Source organism: Manis pentadactyla, chromosome 4 (genome assembly GCF_030020395.1).
Source record: "Manis pentadactyla isolate mManPen7 chromosome 4, mManPen7.hap1, whole genome shotgun sequence".
Taxonomy (NCBI): Eukaryota; Metazoa; Chordata; class Mammalia; order Pholidota; family Manidae; genus Manis; species Manis pentadactyla.
The window spans coordinates 43552796-43571623 of NC_080022.1; the positions used below are offsets into that span (position 1 = coordinate 43552796).

An 18828-nucleotide genomic window follows, 5' to 3' on the forward strand; every position below is an offset into this window, starting at 1 on the left:
TATCAAATATAATCAAAGTCTATGAAACTGATTATTTTCGTGACATTATTACATTCAGTAAGTTAGCACCAATTGAAATTTATTATAAAAGGAGACAGTACAACCAAATTAACATCCTTACGGTTCCTTGCAAGACTAGGTTGTATCAAAATTACACGTACCCAAAACACTACTTACTAAAATGTTACTCTCCCAATTTTATTAGATCTATGGCTTTCAGTGATAGAAACAAACTTTTGAAAAAAAAATTCTCTGAAGCCACTGAAGGATACAAGGCTACAGAGATGGTAAAATGAAAGAGAAACAATAAGACAAACGTGGATGATAAAGAATGTAATTCCCATTCATTTAAAATCTTTTCTTCAATATAAATTTTAAAACTTCCTTCAAAGAACAAACATTTTATTGCCTTACATTTAAATATTTTAATAATATCTGTATCAATAGCATATAAAATTAATTTAAAATTCAGGCCCATCTGTTAAGTGCTCAATAGAAAAATGGAGACCTTCAGAAAAGAATTACACTGTAGATAAAGCATACTACTAAGCAGTTCATTCAATTTAGTGCCCAAAAATTAAGAACACTAACACTGCTCCTCAGAAAAAAGTACAAAGTAAATGATGATTATAAATGATAGATCCTTAATGAAGTCTTAGAAGAGATACCAACAACCAATTTATCAAAATGGCTTTGGGTAAAACAGCACGCTGTCCAGTGCTTTACTAAAAATAAAACTGGGTACTCCAAAATGAAATTATTAACAAAAAACTCAATACTAACCTCTGTGACACTGATTTTGAAGAGAACCCATGAGGTATACCAAGTCATCAGGAGAAAGACACCACATAGCCAGACATGGTAAAGTAATGAGAGATTCAAGAGGCCACTCACAGTGTCAAGAGGCCTGTGAAACTGCCTATGAAAGCAGAAATTACTATTTAATCCAATGGGAAAAATACAATCTAAGCACTTAACAGACTTGGGGCCCCATACTGAGAAACAAATCTTACTTCTAAATAATCACAGTGCTAATCTCCTTTTGTACCCTATAGAATTCTTCACTAAGCATCTTCTTACAAAGTACATAAGGGAGCCTTCGGGGAAGAGTAGACCTAAAAACCAGCATTCAATTTCTTGTGCTTCATATCTTCACTGTCATCTACTATGGAGGAAGAATGAGCCAAGCTTATAAACCAAACCCCTAGAGGTTGGGTAGAATTTTCTTTTTGTTTTTAACTTTGATACTTAACCATTCAATATGACTAGCACCTCTCCTGGACCAGATTTCAGCTCTACCTGTATACCCTATCAACAGTTTCACAATACTTAAGAACATATAGTACTATGTACAAATAACAACCTTTACTTTAAAAATAATTTAAGAAACTCTGTTGGAATGCTAAATAAAGCAGATGCTATCTTACCAAAATCTTGACTAGATCAATTAGCAAAGTCATCATAATCCTACAATCACACAACTAGCGATTATAAAAACAGGATTAGAACCTCTGACTCTACCATTTGTGAGTGTTGTGATTATATTAAACACTTGACCTAACCCACCCTCCATTTCCTCATTCACATAATGGCAGCATAATCTCTTCATCCTGCCTCTGAGGGCTATTATGTAATTTAAAACATCATGTATTAGGAATGCCTAGCATAGGATCCCTCTGAATGAAGTTATTTTCAGCTTTTGAGTAAACATTTACCAAGGGCCTGGTATACATTAGAACAGAATATCAGACACTGCAATACAAACAAAACATTTTTTAAGTGAAAGGAGAAAAAATGTATTATGTTAATTTCTATCAAATATCATTATTTCTCTTTCCATCTGACCCGATTTACGAACCAGGCTAACATAATAAATGACCCATGCATTTGGTTTCCTATCTAGCAATTGGACAGAAGACAAAATTACTTTTTAGCTAGGAACTTTTAGAAGCTACAAATTAAAATCAACACTGTATGTCTCAAACACCCTTAAGCATCAATATTCCGACTTCCCAAAACTGATTATTTGTCAAGTCTGTGTGGGAGTGTACAGTGGAATAATTAAAAGAACAAATACTAACAAAAAAACTGACATTTATTTGCCAAATAAGGATTAAAGCTTTACCTATGTGCAAGTGCACAGGGAGTAACTAGAACAATACACCCTAGTGCGCCACTCAGTCCCCACTTCCTGCAACTGGTCATGTGACTCTGCTCTATTTTGGTTTCCTCACTGGCAAAATTAGAATAATGCCAGAGCACTATACTTGTCTACCACAACATAGCACACAGTAATTACTGAGGAGAAAAACAAAAGAAGTCTCCTCTAATGGAACATAAAAGCTTATTTAACAAAAAACGAATGATCATTGCTTATTTCTGGGGAGGAACTGGGTGACTAGACAGGCAAAAGGATTATTTTTCAGTGTATCCCTTTTATATACCATGGGGATTTTAAGTATGTGAGCTATGTATATTCAAAAATGAACACAATTTTTTAAAAATCTAAAGGTTAGATCTAAACAAAACATCTGGAAAGTAGCAAACATCTGAAAGGATGGAAACCAAAAGAATTCAAATTAGACTTTTATATATCACTTACTCATCTATCTGAAGGTCCATTGCAGTGCTAATCCAAGTTTTGGGAATATGGCCTGAGAGGGGAAAAAAAAGCACGCTATGAACATAAAAAATTAATGAAACAAATTTTAATCTTACTTTGGAATATAAGGATAATGAGATGGCCAGGTAGACACCAAGACCTCAGTCAAAATGCCAGATTGTTTGGTTAGGAATGGGCAGGAAAAGAGAATAATTTCTAAACAAAGGGCAGTCCTTGCTTTGCCCAGGTCCAATTTGAATTAAATCACCAGACCCCAACAACACAATTCAAATTTCAGTTACCATATATATTAACTGTGAGCAACTGACTTTAGTACACAAATCTAGTATTGCAATACACAAATCAGTACAAAGATAACAGATGCACACCATGACCTGTGACCAGTCACATTCTTTTTTTCAAAACCTGTAGACGACTGGGCACTCACACTTGCTGCCCCGCCAGGCACAGGCAGCAAAGCAGGTCATCATGCTGCCTCCTCCTCTACCAATAAACCCACATGATGTTTTACAAAAACTAAGAACTGAAAGCAGAAACTGGCCCAAGGGACCACAGTACAACAAAGAAATGAAAAATGGTAGCACTGGAAATGGAATTTGAATGGAATGTAGATGGAGTTACAAAAGAAACAGCTGGCCGTGGAAATGCTGGCACAGCTACGTCAGCCCAGTTACAGAAACAGCCAGCCTGGCTGCAGTGGGCAAACTCAAAACAACAAAGTACTAACAGTAGGATAACAACTGTAAGAGATGCAGAAAAATGGACTACATAAACTACAGGTGAAAAAAGGAGATAACAAAATGGCCTGTAACAACTTTGAGTGAAAACAACTTTGCAAAGTTATTCCACAGAAAAAAGTAGGATCAGGAACCGTTACACAGGTATTCCCCACTTTGTGGAAGTTCACCATTATGCCAATTTGCTTTTACAAAAGACTGACATTAGTACTTGTTTCCCCTAACTGAAAGAATCCAAAGAGAATTTTTGCTTTTATGAAAAAAGGTGAAAAGCAAAAAATCACATTCAGCATTTGTTTTGCAGCCGGCAGGTAGGGAGAGGCAGTGCGTGCTCTGGGCGACAAGAGTGGTGCGAGCAAGTTCAGCATCTCAGCATCAAGCTGACAGCATCTCAGCATCACTGTGTCTGGAGTATCTGTGCTTTATCTAGATTTATTTTGTGCATCCTTTAGCAAGATGTGTCCTAAGGTATATCAGGCAAAGCCTAAGAGAGGTTCTTTTCTGGGGTCTGGAAATGCTCGAAAAATTCTGTATATTAGTTCATGGTAATTGCTTCTTCACATCACACCATTTCAGCTTAGGAAAGGTTTCCTAGGAACACTCTGCTTCTGAATAGAGGAAGAAACCTAAAAACAGTATTATAGAATGTTGGATTGTGTTTATATTATTTGTTTCTATTGAGATTAGTATTTTCCATTCAACTTGTTCATTATAATAAACAAGCTATATTTTTGTGCTTAAAATTTATGTTAATAAATTATACAAGGTTCCCTCAGCAACAGGTTATTTCTAGCATATTAGTACCAAGTTACAAAAGGTTACAAGAAGGAATATATTAACATTTACAAAGTAATGATCAAATGCATTTTTTTTTAAAAAGAATATCATTTTTTATTGTAGTAAATAATATATAACAAAATTTACCAGCTTAACCATTTTTAAGTGTACATACACTATATTATACATCTTGTTGTGCAAGAGGTCCCCAGGACTTTTTCACCTTGCAAAACTGGAATTCTACACCCACCAAACAATCACTCCCCTTACCCACTCCCCTCAACCCCTGGCAACAACTATTCTATCTTCTGTTTCTAAGAGTCTGACTACATTAAATGCCACATACAAGTGGAATCATGCAGTATTTTCTGTTTTTGTGGCTGGTTTATTTCACTTAGTATAACATCCTCATGGTTCATCTACGTTGTAGCATGTGACAAGATTTCCTTCTTTTTAAAGGTTGAGTAATATTCCATTGTGTGTATATGCCACATTTTCTTTAATCATATTTTCTCTTAACAAAATACTCTGACAATCTAAACAGTCAATCAGTTGAGCTAATCACATATCTGCAAATATAGGAAACACAAATGACTCTGTAATATATTTTCTGAGTTATTAACACTACATTGTATCAAAAAGCAGAAATTCTTACCTAGGAAATAATACACAATGCAGAAATTTCTAGTTAGGAACAGCGATTCTACACAACTATGCTTAACTAGTAAAAGCAGAGATCTCCTGAAGCGCAAGAACTTGTATTGCTGTGGAAAAGAAAAGCAGAATCAAATGACACATTCAAAGAGAGGTTCTACTTTATTTTGAAGCAAACACATTACTTTAACAGTTCATACAAAAAGCATAATCACTGCATAAAAATGCAAAGTTTATTCCAGAGGTAAAAATAATAAACTATTTCTGACATGAAAATACTTAATATTTACATTATGTAACATTTCGCTGAAATGAGAAAATTAACAGTATCAATCTATTCTTATAAAGGACTATCTATGGAGATGGAGTAAGTACGAAAAACGTAACAACAATAGCAGCTAACACGGTAAGCCAAAGGGTACTTCCCGTGAACCAGGTACTGTTCTAAGCACTTTACATTTAAACCATTAATCCATTTAAACCTTACAACAACCCTATGAATGAGGTTCTATTATTATCCCCATCTTACAGATGGAAAAAAACCAAGGCACAGAGAGATTAAGTAACTTAATCAATGTTTTCAGCTAGTAAAAGGAAAATTTGATATTTTAATCCAAGCAGGCTGACCACAGAGTCTACAATTTTAAGGATAGTGTATACTCCCTCCACACTAAAAACTTTTTAATGATGTTTGCAGAAAAATAGGAGGTAGTGACAAAGACACCAGCCTAAGAATCAGGAAACCTGAGTTCTAGTGGTTCCTCTTTCTGCACAACACTTAGCAAATCACATCTCCCTCTAGTTATCTGTGAGATAAGAAGGCTGAACCAGCTAAATAATTCCTTAGTGGGCACCTTCCAATTCTAACAATCCAAGAGAAAAAGAATCAAATATGAAAAAATATGAAATGTTTCTTCCTGAAAAAACTATTGCTTGTGAAACAAGGGTTGTCTGCCCAACTTACCTTACCTCCCTGCCCCCAAAATACCAATGGAAAAAATATTCCTTAAATTATTAAAAAGAATCTAAAGGAGACCTAACAAACCAAACATGAACTTCTTAAATTCTGGTCTTCTTCTGTGCTTGTATCAGGGCTCTTTAAGGAATTTCAGAAGCTAAAGAACAGCAAAGAATTACAGTATGTAGGTGGAGGTTTTATCTTCAGACCATGTCTGTAGTTTACTACAAAAAGCAGCCCTTATGAATACTTGGTCACTAAAAGCATAGATTCAAGCAACCTGGTTTATTCAGATATTTTCAAAGTCCAAAATGTGGACCTGCACTATTCTGTGCAGCTATAAGTGCTCCACCTTCTCACCTCAACCAACCCCTAACCCCATTAAAAGGAACATAGTTCCTATACTATTCCTACGGCAGTTTTCCCATCAACCATTACTCACTAGAGCCCAGAGAGGCCAGGGAAGCAGGTAGACATTTCAGCAGATACATAGAGAAGAGCTAATATACCCTCTTCTGGCTCTCAGCTGAAGTGTTTTTCAACTTCTTGTTGGGCTTCTTTTGTGATGTGGCTATGAGCTACCCTTTAATGAATATTTACAATGTGCCAGGCTCTATAAATTTTATCTCATTTCATACTTCCAAACAGTCTTGGGGACCTAGAGCTTGTCAAGTCCTGTCTTGGTGTTCATCTATTTGTCTCCTGCTTCATGCTAATGTTCTGCTTTTCACTATCAGTCTGTCACTGAAATTTGATAAGGGCAATAGAACTGGTTTTAGTAGTGTAGGCAAGTTAAAAGAAATACAAATGGCAAAGTGATTAAAATTAGTAGATTTTTTAAAAGATCTAATTTTTCATATCATTACATGAAAAAAGTAGTTACTGAATAATATGCACAATATAAAACTACTTATGGAAATTGCACCCCACAAGATACATAATGTTATCGGTACTATATATGCAAATGCATGGTAAAGTGTCTGGAAGAATTTACACTAAACTGGTCATGATGGTTATCTCTGAGGCAAAGATTGAGACTGGCCAGAGAGGCCCAAGAGAACTTTCATTTTATGTATAGTATTTAACTTAAGAAGTTGGCTGACAGGCAGCACCCAAAATGATGACGATGATGATATGAGCTGTTACTGCTTGGAGAAAAAAATTTTTTTTAAGTCTAACATACTCTGGTCAGCTTCAATGGTTAAAAAAAAGTGAGTGGCTATAACCATCACATGACTTTATGAAGGTTCAAGAGAAGGAATGGGCCTGATTTCTCGCACCAAGCTTGCAATTTCCCTACAACTGATCCTGCTTCCCACAGCAACTTAAAATGCTAAGAGAAGTTCAGACACTGAACACAAGGCCCTTAGGGCTAATGAAGGAAAGTTAAGCTATGGTGTCCTCTTTCCCCCTCAGTCTTCTAGGGAGGCAAATCTACCCAGCTAGACAAAGATCGCTACAAATCAGATGGATGAGAAAGCATGGTCCCAGACACAGAGATCCACCATTTCAACTACTCTGGCCAAAATCCTCACCTCCCATACTCCACTGCACCTGTCCAGCAAAATCCCTGCTCCAACCATCCCCAGGCTGGAGAACAGCACCCAACTGGGTAGACCACATACCACTGTACACTCATGGTTACAAGAGATGCCCCCAAAATACACTCTGGCCAAAAATGGAATGGCCAAATTTAAAGTAAACATTCTGCCAAAGTTGAACCTGATGCCAAAGCTGATTATCACCATCAGAGAATAAACTTCAGGGATGTAAGAATAAATCTAAATGCTATTAAAAGGAATTACAAAGAAAACAATCAGACTTTACAGATGTGACATTATATGGTAGAAAGAAGTAATTTATCAGCACTGTCAATTATTGGACTGCTATGTTTACTCTATTGCACAGCTGTGATGTTGAATTTAAACAGATAGTCACTTTCAACTGAGGTCCATGGAGGAACAAGGTATTTTGGGGTTATCTCATTTTTCTCTAACATTCTCTTTTCTTCATTACCTACCTTCATAATTAGGTTTGGATCGAAGATATTTACCTATTTCTGTACAGAACTTGGGGTTTTTCTCTTTGTGAAATTCTGAGGTGGCATAGCTGATCCTCTGCTTAATTCATCTTCACAAGGTATGAATAATTTCTAAACAAGACTCTTCCTTCATACACACACAGGCTGCAGGAAGGTAAGAACCAGATTCTATTCCATGGGCACTATCACCTTGTAGTAGGGGTATTTTTATTAGATTGTTCTCATGGATGCAACAGGCATGTGAAGATTTTAGCTAAACCACCACTCTCATACTCATACTCTCATGACACATCATTTGCTTACCCATCCCTGCCCCATCACCAGACTCAGTCCTAGTGGAAAGGAGCTGGTCCTAAAACTTTTGCTCCAAAGCCCAGTCCTCAGCCTGCCAGAGAGTGGGAACGAAGCAAATAATAACACTGTCAGGAAGAGTGGGAACAGGGCTAAGGAGAACTTGAAGCCACAGCAGAAATCTGACTGATCTTTCTGTCTTCTGCCAGAAGAGGTGGTTAAGAGTTCAAGACAGCACACCTACCAAATTAGATTTTTAAAAACCTAACTGAATGACAGTTTAGCCAGTCCCACTCAAACCAGGCAAAACTGTTTTGTTTATTGATACACATCATGGCTTGTTCTGAAAAGGATTTGAGACAGTAACTGACATTTTCTGCACTCACTTGCACATCCTCAAGCTCATGAGGTTCTTAGGCTCAGAGAGAAAGTGGCAGCTGCTCAGAGGTACTGTGCATGAATGTCATCATCACCTTCCCCAGCCCTGCTAGGTCACGGCAACTGCCACTGCCTAGCAGGGAGGGAAGGAGCAGAGCAAAGCAGTATGCCAAGGGGCGCAGCAGGAAGGGCAGCGACAGCTCTCAAACACACGTTCAAGTCTCATAAAGACAGAATCTTTCCTCTCCAAATGCCATTTTGAGGATCTCAGTCCTAAGTTTTGCTGATCACATCTTGAATTAATGAGGCCAGTTATATATACATTTACTAAGGCAATTTTAACTCTACCAATTTCTGAGATAAGGTAATGCTCAAATGTTATCTTACCTGTATGATGGGAAAGGGAAGATAGTTCATATTGTTAATAAAATACAGGAGGCTATAGCTATAGCCCATGAATGCTCCAGCCAATAGGAAAAAAAGGTGATGCTCATTTATGCAGGTGGGTGCAGCAGGGCTGTCTACACTGGAGGCAGAAAGGTAGGTCATTAATTCAACAGGGCCACAGACTACTCTTCTAAGCTCAATATTTACTGACAGAAAAACTGTGACTTAATCACTTAACAAATGCCCCAAATTCTAAAAAAATAGTTCTACTTTAGGTTAAGAGTGGGCAAAAGAATGAAACCCTTTACCCCTGATGCATGAGAATCTGACCTTTAGTGAACTCTCTAGCTCTGTTCCTCTGGAAATCTGGTAAGGCTAAGAATGTCCCCTGTGATAGTGGCCACGTTGCTTCTGAGTTGGTAAACTGCATCCAGACCAAGAGGAACCATAAATAAATGTTATATGCCTGACAGAGGTGCCATAACTTTGGGCTTCCCTCTGTGTTGTCTCTTATAGCTGAGCAATCCTTCACAGAGACCCTTTTGACTAAAGAAAATATATCATTTCAGGAAAAAAGCTGCTTTATATAATTGTAGCCAGCAGACAAAAGAAAATCAAGTATCCAGTAGTACTCATGAACATTGTTTAAAACCAGTGGAAAATAGAGAATTTAGGGTTACTCCAGTAATGGTTTTTGATTTTTAAAGTCAGAATATCAATTTGAAATTTATATCAATGCCATGTGTTCAAGAACTGTGTAAGTCTCAAAATTATAAAATTACTCTACTAAACAAAGTAGCTTTACTTATTTCACAATTTTTTCTTAATTCTTCCCACATTACCCTTCCTTCAAACTCCAACCTAATACATCTCCTCCAAGAAGCCATGTGTGGATCCTCTCTGCCTTCTGAACTCCCACAGGTCTCATCTGCACATCTCACTCTCTTCCTACTACATCCTGTCTCTCATACATTCCTATTTCTCTCCTACTACATCCATTTGTGTCCATGTCTAAATTCTCCTACTAGTGTCAACTCTCGAAGAGCTTAGCCTATATATGAATCACTCTCATAAATTCAATAGTATCTAACAGTGTGTTGCATAGAATAAATGGTTTAAGAACTTGAATTCAACAAACAAAACATCAAAAACATTGGTTATACAGTATATTAAAAAAGTACCTCTGTAGTAGCCCAGAAAGCAAAGAATGTCCATAAACTATTAACTTATACAAGTCCCCTTTGGCTTAATAACTAACTATACAAGGTCCCTTAGAGAAAATGTATTTAATATTACCTCTCAGTACTAGTGCAGGAAACCACAAGGAAACTGTATCGACTCTTGGTTATCACTGCTGCACACCAAGCCGTCATCATTCCCATCGCAGCATGCATAAATGAGTGCATGAGCTGCTGAGGATGAATGACCTTCCCTATCAGGGCCAGTCTGGAGCAGGGAATGGAAGGCACAACTGCAAACAAAACACATGATTAGGGCTTTATAATCCCCAGCATATGACATTAGAAGACCTACATTATTCCCTCTCATCCTTGCACAAATACTCCAAAGGACAGGAAAACACCCACAGTCAATGTAAAATACTAAAAAAAATTGAATACAAAGAGATGCACAAAAAAGGGAAAAAAACAAAGATTCTGGAGAGATGAACCCTAAGCACAGCATGATCGACATTTTTCAATTCTTTTTAATTAAAATGACATGATGGCTCAGATAGCACGTACCCTAGCCCTCTTCCAAGTGCCATAAAAGAATAAAAATAATGGCTTTAAAAAGATAGTGTTCCCCCTCCAACATGTTATCTTAACTGCAGAATTTGAAATTGCCAATATATACAGTCTATTTGTGAAAAATAAACCACAAACTAGGTAAATAGTGACAACAATGAATACAAAAATAAGTACAATAAAGTTTTCTGAAGTAAGCTGGGGGAGGTAAGAGTGGTTGGGTAAGAGATGGTGACCTTTGAAAACAACTAGCTCGGGATTCCCTGACTTACCTATGCACTCAATCTTCCTTTAATATACTCCAAGTTAAGGGACTATAGGGCTTAGAAAAGTAAGTGCGAAGTGAGAGGACTTAGATGCTTAACACTCTGGGGAAGTGGCAGCTTTAACCCCCAAGAAATGCCCACGAGGGCCTGCTGACTATGCAACTGACTTAACAGGACTCTGAACACACCAAACCTTCTCATATCACTAAGCCTTCTTATATCCTCTACATTTTCTCTAGAACATAATTTTGTTTCTTTGTCTACTTAATAGAATTCATCCTTAAGGCTTGGTCTAAGTGTCATCTCCTCCAGGAAGCTTCTCAGGCTGGATAAATGGTGCTCCTATATGCTCCTATACTATCCAGTGGATTGTACTAGAATATGTTTGATGCTTAGTGTCTCCCCATTAATCGCAATCGTCTGGGGGAAAACTGGGACCATAACATTTATCTCTTATCCTCACATAATGCCTGGCACATAGTAAATGCATGAAGGATGCTGATGGACTGAGGTAAAGTGACCAGTCAGCCTTTAAGAACGGCTAGCTGCAAAGCCCCAGCCTGGGCTCTACATCCAGACGACCCAGGCCCGTGGGAGGGTGTGAAAGAACACATGCTATAAGCCAGGGAGTTCTGTACAGCTTCAACAGTAAACGAGATCCATCAGCCAGTAATGAGGGATTAGGAAAGCGAAGGAAAAGGCTACACATTATAACAGCCACAATAGGATGTGAAATTGTATATCATATTTAACAAGGAACTACTGATGAGCTAAAAAGTAGAATGATGCTATAGTCAAAAACAGAAGTGTCCACAAAAGTTTCTTCTTGTACCTTAAGGACAGACTCAAGGAGTCTGAAAAGGCAGGAAGAATAAGGAGAGAAAATGAGAAAAATAAAAACCTCTGGAATTTAGCAGGTGATTTTCCTGAGGCAAAACATAATATTTTTTAATTTTTTGGAAAAATCATAGAATTACAGACTTTTATTTGAAAAGGACCTTAGAAATCACCTTGTCCTGATCTCCTACCCTCTAAATGAGTTATTTTTATCACATATCTCCTGCATCACAACTTCAACAACAGCTGTGAACTATTAAAAGGTCTAAAATATTCTTTACTGTGGCAAAATATACATAATAAAAGTTTACCACTGTAACCATTTTTAAGCGTACCCTTCTGTGGCATTAAGTACACTCACGTGGTGGTGCAACCATCACCACCGTCCATCTCCAGACTTTCCCACCTTCCCCCACTGAAACTCTGTACCCATTAACCCAATCGCCTGCTCCCTCCTCCCCCAGGCCCCGGCAACTAGCACTCTGCTTCCTGTCTCTATGAATTTGACAAGTACTCTAGATACCTCACGTATATAAAGTAGAATCACACAATATTAGTCCTATAAGCTGTAAATATATTTTAAAACAGAGAAACTAGTATTCAAATGAATTTTAAGTTAATTCAAAGCATTCTATATGCATTTTTAAATGACACAAAACAGAGCCTCTGTTACACACACACACATACAAAAGTCAAGAGTCAGCCCTCAGCAAAATAAACTTATTTTTAAGACGATTAACATTGGAAAACTTACCTGTATAGAACTCCACATTGAAAATACTTATTATTACTATTACTACAGACAGCAGCAGGAGGTAAAAGATTACATATGAACTATAGAGATCATTGAAAGAATCTAAAACACAAGAGAGATGAATTAGTTAAGTTCATTCAGTCATATAGCAATGATCAGCATACTGCAATAGAAAAGGGGTGTGAACCACATTTGTAATTTTAAAAGTCTTCTTTAAGAATTTATTCATACACTGCTGATGGGTCTTACAGGACATCAACTTAAGAACTGCAGTGTGAGTTATTTGGACTGAGATCTGGGTCCTTTAACATTATACTAGAATTTCCTTTAGATGACCCAGATGTTAACATCAGACAAAATACTACTATATGCAAAAACACTTCATGTGAAACAGAGAAGTACCACATTTAGTAATATAACAACAAAGTTTCTTTTAAAAATGTAAATATTTTTCAGCTATAATAGATGCAATTAACCCTTAATAGCTAAAAAAGTATTTTTGGAAATAGCATAATCTATAAATCATCTAAATAAGCTGAATTTACAAAAAATCATTACATCCCTGTGAAATACTAACCAGTCACATTTGCAGCAGTTCAACAATCAATATCACATTTCAAAAATATGGGAAAATTTAAATGTATATATTATGCTTAAAACATGAACAGGAGAAAATGAAAAAGACCTACATCTGCTGAATAGACTGACTTAATAATGAAACCATTCTTAAAAGTGTAATTCACTGACCAAAATTGAAAAATATTTATTAAGCATCCATAATTAAACCCATGTATTATACTGAGCTAAAAAGAATGAAAGAGCTGATTCAGGTGCCTGGATATAAGCAAGGAAAGAGTACAATTTCTCTGAAAAGACTGTGAAGCAAAAGTTGAAGAGGACAAGTAAAATTTGATGAGAAAAATGGCATAAAAATTCAGATCCAATCTGGACAGAAAGCGTTAATATGAGAGAACCTCTGGCAATAAAATGACAAAAAGTGTTTATCTTCAGTGCCAATTCTGAACTACTAGTAACGGCTGCAGACTGCAGTACTGAATACTCTGAGGTTGAGGCTGGACAGCCAAGATCGCTGAGTGATGCAGATTCGGCAAGATGCTTACAGAAATAGTTGCCATCTCCGCACTGACTTTAGTCTTAATTTCATATGACCTGGGGGACCCATCCAAGAAGTGATTGATATGTCTCAACAAAAAACTTAATATGACTTTAATTATTTAGCAGCAGTATCTCCAAAGGCTACAAGGTAAAGCTTATAACTCCTTGAAAACTGGCATTTTCTTCTAAAAAATTAAATCAACACACTTCCCACTTTCCAAAGCAAGACAAACTTAATTGCTATTGTTGAGAGAGAAATAAAAAGAATTTCAAAAGTATTTGGGTTTCTAAGCCTTAGGCAAGACTGTAAAGACTTTAAAACCTATTCTGGGAACGTTTCTTTTCTTATTTTTTGAATTATGTGACACAGTGGAAAAGCACAGGCTTTGAAGTCAGAGACAAATGTTCTAATCGTATTTAAGTTACTCACTAGCTGTGTGTGCTACACAGCCTTATATAACCCGAGTCTCAGTTTCCTTGCTTATAAAGTAGGAATAATACCTCTTCATTACACAAGCTTGTAGGAAGGATAAGAGGTAATATTATTAAAGTGGGTAGCATGTGCCCAGCCCACATAGATAGCAATAATGAGTAGCTATTAATAATTAGCATAGTTATATTTTAATGAACTTAGTTTTGTGTCCAAGATTTCTGAGAAACATTTAGCCGCTCCAATCTATCCCTCCTCACCAATATTTGCACGTAACTCTATTCCTTAGCCTTCAACTTTTTCCTCCTTTTCTCTCTTATCAACTTTCTTATTAGCCACAATATAAAAACGAAGTATTCTCAATTTTAGAGTTTTTAAAAGAGATATGTGTCATATTTTCTACCCACAATTTTTAAATAGGTAAGAGGAACAGCTCTCTTTTTTAAAAAGAGAGTCTCAAAGCTGTCAAAAAGACAAACAAAAACTAAGTTAAGTTTTCATTTATGTGGTCTTGTAATGATCTTTTTGTTCATATTATAATCAATAATCTCTAACAGATTTACTAATCTTGTTATATAATGGAAAGGTGGTTTATATTAGGAAGAAAATGCCTTAACAATTATCTCAAAATAAATGTTTTGCCATGTCAATCAATACACAGTAACTTAAAATAAATTATTTAAAACATACTGCAAGTTTTATGTTGAAAAGTAGGTCCTATAAATTTGTTTTCCCCAAACTGAGTATCACTTACCAGCCAGCCACTGTATAGGATGAAGTAAATCAATGCTGCTGAAGATTATAAATACTGTGGTACAGACCGGCAGCAGCAGCACTGACCACACAATACTTGCAACTATCCTCCAGCCCAAAACCTATAATTAAACAATTAAACCTGTAATTATATAATTAAAAATCCCTCAACCATGAAGTCAGTTAAACTATTTCAGTTATGCAAATCCTCTTTTCATACAAGATGTTCATCAAAAATATTAACACCCAGAACATAGTCCATGCAGCTATATATAAACCCCAATGGTTACTACTATTGATAACATTACATACCACTACAGAATCTTGTATTATCAGTAAACTGATGTTTGCATTAGTCCAAAGTCAGGTTTTACTTTAAATATCGCATTGGGTAAGGGAGAATTGTCTTTAATTTTACAGCAATTTATACTTTCTTCTCTAGGTTTAACTGACAGATATGTCAATATCTAAAAGCTGTATACATTATCCGTATATTGTAATTGTGGTTAAAATTATTAGATAAGGTACTCCTGTTGGACTGCTGCATCACATTCATGCCCCAATGCCTGCCATACAAGAGACACAAGATTTACTGTTGAGGAAGTGAATACAAGAAGAGGTACTGAGGTTTTAAGCACGCAAATGACAACTAGATTTATGTTTTAGAAGGCTGAACGCCCTTGTTTGTAAAGTGGCTATGTCGAAGATGGAGCTGAGAGGACAGGACTCTTGGGAGGAGACAAGCAGGAGGCAGCCCGCTACAACTGCCACAGCCAACGATTTACAGTGTCTGAAGGAAAGCAACGGCAATGAGAAAAAAAACAGGAAAAAAAACTGCGGCCACATCTCTGAAGTACAATCTACAGGCCCCTGGTGATTGATAATATAGGTGCTACAGAATAGGTAAGACTTAGGAAAACAAAGTTTTTCACTTGGGATACACGGTAAATGGCAGTGCCACTGGGATGCAGGCACTATACTAAAAGGGATCTTACTGCTATTTCTCTTTTCCCTGCACAGAATGGATGCAGAACTGGTGATTCTACTTCAAGAAGGAAGTATCTCATCTCACTCCCAATAATGCACACGTTCCTCTAACTTAACAAAGAATACCTGTCCTGCTTACCTAGTTCCCAGACTCTGCTAAGGCCACGCCACATTTCCAATTCTGAACAGTTCTTCCTACTTCTTACCCCAAGTAATCAACAAATTATTTATTTTGCACTTGCTAGGTCACCCTTGCATAGAACTTTTCCCTATTCCCTGCCCCAATTCCCTTACAAGTCTTCCCTTTGGCACTGACCAGCTTCCACTCAATACTGCTCTCTAACCCCGTAACAAGTTTACACTCAGGACATCCCGCACGCGCACACCCCGTAACCAGCTTTCCCTAGCACGCCCCTCCCACCATGTAACCAGCTACCACTCAGGAAGCCCCCCACCACACGGTTATCAGACCCTCGGACTGCCCCCTCCCCACGCGCTCCCCACGCTGCACTAGCGCGCACGCGCGGCCAGCGCTCGCCCGCCCAACCCGACCCCGCTGGGGCCGAGCACAGGCCACGGTACGCGCAGTACTCACGCGCCACAGAATGTCCCGCGACCCGCCGTCGCAGGGCCGACTGGCAGCCGGGGCCATGGTGATGGCGGCCCCTACTCTGAGGGGTGCAGGAGACACTGAGGCGGCCCGCCACCGCAGTTCAAAGAGAGGAAGGCCCCAGGAGGACTCTATTGGGGCTGCCCCAAACGCTGCCTGAGCAAAGCGCGTCCCAAGCCCCAACCCGTTCCTTTTAGATTTCTCCAGGACAGGCCTAACCGGCCAGAACTGCCCCACGGACACGTCCCCCAAAGAGAGCTGGGACACCAGGATCCGCCCTCTGGAGTCCGAAAGATCTTTCCGAAGAAGGGTACGACGGGGTGCCAGAAACAGAGGGCGGCACTGCATGCTGGGAACTGTAGTCTCGAGGGCTCTTTGGAAGCGAGGAGGAGCGTTGCATACTGGGACTCCGAGTTCCAAAGCACAGCATGCTGGGAGTCCAAGTCTTCCCGGAGGTACCTCTGGAAGGCTGGGAATCGTAGTCTTTTACAAAGCCGCTACTGGTCGCAGTGATGATAGGAATTATGCAGTTGAATCAGGAAAAATGATTTGCCCTTACCTTTCCCAATTTTACTTTATCGACCGCCTGAAAGTGAAAACAAAGGAATGTTGTGGCCTTCTCCACAAAGGTACTAATTTTACTGAAATGGAAAAATCTCTTTTCTTTCTTACAGGTGCATTTATTTTAGAAATACCTGGTTTCTAGTTCCAGCTCTGCCACTTGTTAAGTGGAATATCTTTACCTTCTCTGGTCCTCCCAGTTCTTGATCTAAAAAAATAAAGATGGCATGCAGTGATGTGAGAATGTAATACAGTGCCATACAAATACCATAAATTTCCTACCAGTGATGATAAAGGCTTTTCACCAACCCAAGTCCCACTTACTGAAGTCTTCTCTGATTGCATTAAGCGTTAGTGAGATCTCTGGAGGCATACTGCTAACACCTTTTAATACCCATTTACAGTCAACCTTCAGTGCTCTAGAGAAATTCAGTGATTTACTCACTCTGGAGAATCTCATAATCCAGCGAGAGAAATTGAGATCACACATACTGTTCTTCAATATTTGCTAATAATGGTTTCCTGAGTTGCTTTAAGATTATATCATATTCACTTCCAAAAACATGTTGATAGTGTCAATCGTATCTGAAGCACTGCAGGACAAATGGAATACAGAGGTAGATCAAGTTTCTGCCATGAAGGAACCTTCTATCTGGTGATGGAGAAAGATTATAAAGTATCATTCTAAATGAGTGTCCAGAAACACACCACAGGTTACTTGCAGTCAGATCACCTTGTTTAGTTCCTTTGATAGAAACTACCAGTCGTCTACCTCAGTATCCTTTCTCCCTTTCTTTCTGAATAGAACCTCAATTTGTAACTGGGCAGGTGCCTACATTTCCCGTCTCGCTTGCAGCTAGATGGAGCCAGCTAAATGTATCTAGGCCAGTAAAATATAATCAAAATATTGCATGGTAGCTTCCCAGAAATACTGCTTACAAGAGAGCTAGTACATGTTCTTTGCCCCTCCTTATTTCCTTCCTCCATCCAGCTGCACTGAACTCGGATGTATTGCCTCTGCCTCTACCACGATATTGGACCTCTTTCACCACAGGAAGAGGGTCACCCCTAGGCAAATCAAGTACTGAACTAAAAGGAGACTTGATTACTTGGAGCAACCATACCGATCTTGGGCTACCTACCTCTCCCTCCTGACTGCATTTACAAAAGAGAGATAGTTATCTATTGTTTAAGGCAGTTCTATTTTTATAGCACTTATCAATCTGAAATCATATTGGATAACTTCTTATTTATTGTCTGTCTTCCATTAGTATACAAGCTGCACAAGGACAGGGACTTTGTCTCTCTTGTTTATCATTGTTTCCAAAATGTCCATAATATTGGTAGTCAATAAATGTTTGTCAAATGAACAAAACAATGATTGAATGAAAGTAACTGCATCAGATAGTGTCCATTCAGGACAACCAACTTTGTTATTTAAATCAAAGAGATTTAATGCAGGTAATTGATAACAAAAGTATTAGAAGGGCTGAAAGACCACAAAGGAGAAAGAAAAGGGTTGTAGGAAATAAAAGGAGAATGGAGTTATTACCCAAATATTGTTGGATTCTCCCAGAGGAGGACGCCGCCCCAAATCACTCACGGAAGGCGTCTCTTGATGCAACAAGCAAGAGGAATTTATTCAGAGGCCAGCTAGCTGGGGTCCATGTGTTAGCCCGACGCAGCGGGTCTCAACAAGGACCCCGAACACACAAAGCCAGAAGTTTTTATAGCATTTTCAAAGGGGCAGTATTTTCTACAGTCACAATACAGTGTTTTTTTTTCATAGACACATAAATTTTCGGCTGACGCCTCATCCTGGGGGTCTGGTTAGATAAAATCACTTTCGGAATGTTTAGGGTGGTTCTAGCAAGATAAGCTTAACTGATTGAGGTTGGCTAACTAAAGGTCACTACAATTAAC

General features: G+C 38.1%; 1 protein-coding gene across 4 annotated transcripts in view; it reads right to left on the bottom strand.

Annotated features, from left to right (window-relative positions):
• NDC1 (NDC1 transmembrane nucleoporin) overlaps positions 1-16680 on the bottom strand; it is a 57700-nt gene extending 41020 nt beyond the window's left edge. For 2 of the 4 annotated variants that reach the window (XR_008997012.1, XR_005030023.2), the window contains exons 1-8: positions 16330-16680; positions 14749-14869; positions 12449-12550; positions 10143-10317; positions 8847-8985; positions 4793-4901; positions 2603-2654; positions 784-919 (exon numbers count right to left, since the gene is read on the bottom strand). Coding sequence is in view for 2 of the 4 variants with exons in the window: in XM_036911160.2 (XP_036767055.1) it covers positions 784-919; positions 2603-2654; positions 4793-4901; positions 8847-8985; positions 10143-10317; positions 12449-12550; positions 14749-14869; positions 16330-16386 (891 nt within the window). In the remaining 2 variants the exon portion in view is untranslated. The remainder of the gene's footprint in view (positions 1-783; positions 920-2602; positions 2655-4792; positions 4902-8846; positions 8986-10142; positions 10318-12448; positions 12551-14748; positions 14870-16329) is intronic. The other 2 variants (XM_036911160.2, XM_057500219.1) reach the window with 2 other exon arrangements.
• Positions 16681-18828: the final 2148 nt, after the last annotated feature.